The sequence below is a fragment of the Eurytemora carolleeae genome, unplaced genomic scaffold (genome assembly GCF_000591075.1).
Source record: "Eurytemora carolleeae unplaced genomic scaffold, Eaff_2.0 scaffold1304, whole genome shotgun sequence".
Taxonomy (NCBI): domain Eukaryota; kingdom Metazoa; phylum Arthropoda; class Copepoda; order Calanoida; family Temoridae; genus Eurytemora; species Eurytemora carolleeae.
Window position 1 is genome coordinate 44,819 of NW_019402103.1, and position 4,495 is coordinate 49,313.

Here is a 4,495-nt window from a genome sequence, read left to right on the forward strand (position 1 = left end):
ACTGGAGATGACCACGGGAATAATTGAAAATGACACAGGGGAGATTATGCAGGAATATTCAGACACTGGAAGCTTCTTGGAGATGACATCGAAATATTTTGAAACATTCTGTTGGTGGTTACACAGGAATATTTAGAGATGACATTTCACATAAAACTATGCTTTTGTTCCCCCCTCCCGTCGGCGTTTTAAATGTTTTCTATTAAAAATTAACAAAAATCTTTCCAGGAATGCTAAAATGTATCCACAAATGTTTGAATTTTCTCTGATTGTAGCATGGGTGTCAGTAAATTGCTGACGAGTTGATAACTGTGCCCTCTAACTCTTTATCTGATTAAACATTATGTAGTCTGCACACCTCAGTAGCATGACTTAGCCCTTAAAAACAGCAAAGAGCAAATTGTCTCTAGAGCGAATCTAGTCGAGAGCAAACATCGTGAATCCGAGAGCAAATGGACTTTGTTAATTAAACAGCAAAACTCAAATTTTCAATTTTAATATTTATCTTTTTTTATTTTAAAGGTTTACTAGATAAAACATGATACTAACCTATACTGATTCCCAAAAAAGGATAGGAGAGTATACTCTTCCAGAGTAATTCTTTCCTGCATAAATAGCCATATGAAATAAAGAACTATATGAAGAAAAGTTAAATTATTGATTGGAAATATGATCAAAGAAGGGAAAGAATCAGGGTGTATGATTTAAGTATTATCCCAATCTGATTTTTAATGATCTATTTTTTGCAAAAACGGAAAAAATAAATGATTATAAATAGAGTAGTAAAAGAACCAGGGGTGTAAAATTTAAAGAATTACTCCCCCTCAGGGGTGAAAAAGTTTTTTCATTCTTTCTGCAAAAAAAAAATTTATTCACTTTCCCCAATTTAGCAAATAAAACCCTGCACAAATGTTTTTGCAATAAGCAAAAAAAATTACATATTTTCTAAAGAAATTTTTTACAAGTATAGTAGTGGAATTTTTTTAAAGAAAATAAACACCCCTGAAACAATTCTTTTTTTATGTGTTCTCAAGAAGAAATAAATGTACCTTAAAGAAGTGAAAGGAAACTACTGAGTAAGCTACTAGACAGAACGGATTAATGAGCAGTATCTGTGACCCAACAGACCAGAGAAACCAACCAACATATGAAGGATGTCGGCAAAAACTGTATATGCCTAAATAATTTGACCAGTCAGCTGGGAACTTTAATATATATTTTTTCTTCCTTAGAAGATCCAACAGAACTTTAGCAATTGAAAACCTCAGTTAATCATTTCTCAAAAAGTAGTTTAAAATAACTTCCTAGACCATATGATGAAAAACAAATTAAGTTTATTCTGCTATTGATTTACCCAAAAATTAACAACTTACATAAAAGCTCTAAATTTTCCCAATTAGCATAAAAATTTTAATGTTTAAATATCAATTCTAAACCAAAAACCGGTATTTAAAAATGTCAACTTACCAGAAGTGACAAGTACATGATGTTCATCTCTTTTATCTTGAACAACATGGTTAAAGTTCTGCCCAGCATTGAACATTGCTAGCTTTCGAAGGATCTCTCCACCTTAAATTATAAATCCTATTTTCCTCCATTTCCAAATATTTTGCCAGGGGTGTATTATTTCTTGAAAATTCATTTCCCCCTCCCCCGCCTTAGAAAATCATTTTTTTGCCCAGAAATTAGGTACGGTTGTACGGAGCACGAATTTTTTTTAGGGTTTTATTTCCTGAATTGTGGAAAATAAAGATAATTTGGGTAACAAGTATCAAAAAGGATGAGAAAACACTCATGAGTGTATATTTTCAAGAATTGTACGTCCTCCCCCCCCTATAGACCCTGTGTAAAAAAGATCATTTTTTTTCCTCAGCTAATGTTGAAATTTCCCCCCCCCCCCAAATGAATCTTTTTTATCAAAAATTTTAGGTGCTTTGTGCTTATCCAATATTTCCTTTTTTTAATCTATTTTCAAAATAACCCTAATTCCTTATATAAAACATTTTACTGTAAAATTTACGCTTGAACAGTAGGATATTCTACTATATTATCCAATAAAAAAAGTCAAAAAGTCAAAAAGTCAAAAAGTAAAGGTTTGTTTTATGTAAATAAAATTGCCTTAAAAATATCTTAAAAATGGGGGGGGGGGGGGGGGGGGNAAATGCGGTTTCTTTTTGAGACAACACTTTAAATGGCTTATTCCCTAAAAGGTGAATGACAAAGTTGATAAAAACCCCACTTTATTCTCCTAAGTAAAATTTTAGCAGTTTGTTTTAAATCTTCATTCTTTAGGTGAATATTTACAAATTTTTTAAATATCATAATCTGAGTTTGTTTCCCTTTTTTCACTTGACAACAAATTTTCTTGTGTTTTTTTATAAAGTTTTTTGTTTATTTTTTTGTGATTTTTCAACACTATTTAATATTTATTTTGATGGTTATTATATCGTTATAACTGAAGAGGGTTAACCTAGACCAAAATAAATATTTTTTTGAAATATGGAACCTACACATATTTTCTATTCTGTGAGGTGTGTAACATCACTAACACCAAATTTGAAAAGTTGATAATATACCTATACATATAGCCAAGCCTAGCAAAGTGATAAATCTGCAATCTTTAATCCCAGGAATAAGGTAAAGCGTGAGCGCATGTTCTGACCAGCTTGCTACTGCAGCAATACCGTACTGTACACTGTGGTTCACCAGGTAGGAGTCAAATGACAAGTTGTTCGGATTAGTTAATCCTAAAATATCAAATTGTTGGATGGATTAGTTAATCCTAAAATATAAGATTGTTGGATGAATTAGTTAATCCTAAAATATAAGATTGTTGGATAAATAAGTTAATCTTAAAATATAAGATTGTTGGATGGATTAGTTAATCCTAAAATATAAGATTGTTGGATGGATTAGTTAATCCTAAAATATAAGATTGTTGGATGAATTAGTTAATCCTAAAATAAAAGATTGCTGGATGGAATAGTTAATCATATTAATGTTTCCTAAATATCCGATTATCACTAAATCAGAGAAAAAAGTTGAATGAATTAAAAGAATTGATACACTTTTAATAAGAAATTTTTTTTCAATATTTTCTGAAAATATAAATATAAAGAGAACAAAATTGATAAATTTTCAATTTTATGTTTACACTTTGGTCAAAAAAAAATTTATTTGCTTCGTGCCATTTACCACAAAAAGTTGGAAGCTTTTTAGAAAAAGAATCCTAGAATATCAAATTATTGGTGGATCAGCTACTTCAAAATTTTCGATTCTCAATAAATCACGAACAAAACAATGAAAAGAATTTTTTAAAAATGTATCAAGTTATTTTACACGAAAAAAATAATAATCTGGTGATTTACATTTGTTCAATTTGATTCATTTTGTTAACGTCATTCATACGAAAAAGTTTAAAAGCTTAAAATTTAAAATAAAAAACGCATTTCTTCAATTAATAAATGATCTCACCTGTAACCAAAAACTCTGAGAAATGGAAGAAAGCTAAAACTGCAATATATAAACCAAATGAATACTCCGAGAACTGCACCCCAATCAGAAACAGATAACCTGGGCAAACTTGTTCACTCAAAATTGAAAATACAAACTACAAGCTCAGTCAACCAAAAACAAAATAACAATATTACATAGCCAGAGGCCGAATTTAAAGAATTTGAGCCGCAGCTTAAATTTAAGCCGCGGCTTAAATATGGATGGTTCCACTTAAAATTGTATCAAACCCCCGATTAATTAGCAGACTTTATTGGTAAATATAAAGAATTATTAGTTGGCCAACAGAGAAAGGAAGTATAATTTCAAGTGACCCTCCATGGAAAGATGGGAATGTCCGATTTACATTTGTTCCCTTGAATCAAACCTTTATCTTAAAAATATTGTGGAAGAAAGTGTCCAATTCTGATTATTCATGTATCTTTGTATTTTTTCCTGCAGTAGAAATGTGTAACTGACAAGTCACCCAATCCACAATTAAAAATAATTAGCTTACAAAATTATGAACAATGATACCTAAATCATAATTAATCAGACAAAGTTTTTAAGGTTATCGTTGAAAATCCTTGCATTTAGAATTGCTTGAAATAACGGATACAGTCCTTTTAACCCATAAAAAAGTGTATACATTTATAAAGGAAACCTAGACAACAACAATATCAAGAACAAAAAAGCTGATGTATTGAGTTCTCCTAAAATGTAAATAACAAAAAAAAAGGCAATAATTTGTATATTTATGAAAATAATCAGTAAAATTCATCCAAATTAATCTAACATGTTCCTTTGTGAGATGATGCTAAGAAGAGATAGCTGAAGGAAGAGAATTGTAAGATTGGGTTGAAGGAGAGAGTGAAATACACTCACAAAAGGATTCTCATCCACGCCCTAAAAATAACAATAAATCTGGAACCAATGATTTCTAAGATAAAAAATTGTGTTTAATAATGATGTAATCATCTAGCTATATATACATATATATACT

At 30.1% G+C, this 4,495-nt stretch overlaps 1 protein-coding gene across 1 annotated transcript; it reads right to left on the reverse strand.

Moving 5' to 3' along the window:
• Positions 1-512: 512 nt before the first annotated feature.
• Positions 513-4,127, reverse strand: LOC111717850 (protein-S-isoprenylcysteine O-methyltransferase). The gene is made up of 7 exons (XM_023493305.1): positions 4,124-4,127; positions 4,010-4,029; positions 3,475-3,610; positions 2,577-2,747; positions 1,468-1,569; positions 1,050-1,177; positions 513-605 (listed from the first exon to the last, which is right to left on the reverse strand). Exons 1-7 carry the CDS (start codon positions 4,125-4,127, stop codon positions 528-530), a joined length of 639 nt encoding a protein of 212 aa, XP_023349073.1. The 3' UTR covers positions 513-527.
• Positions 4,128-4,495: the final 368 nt, after the last annotated feature.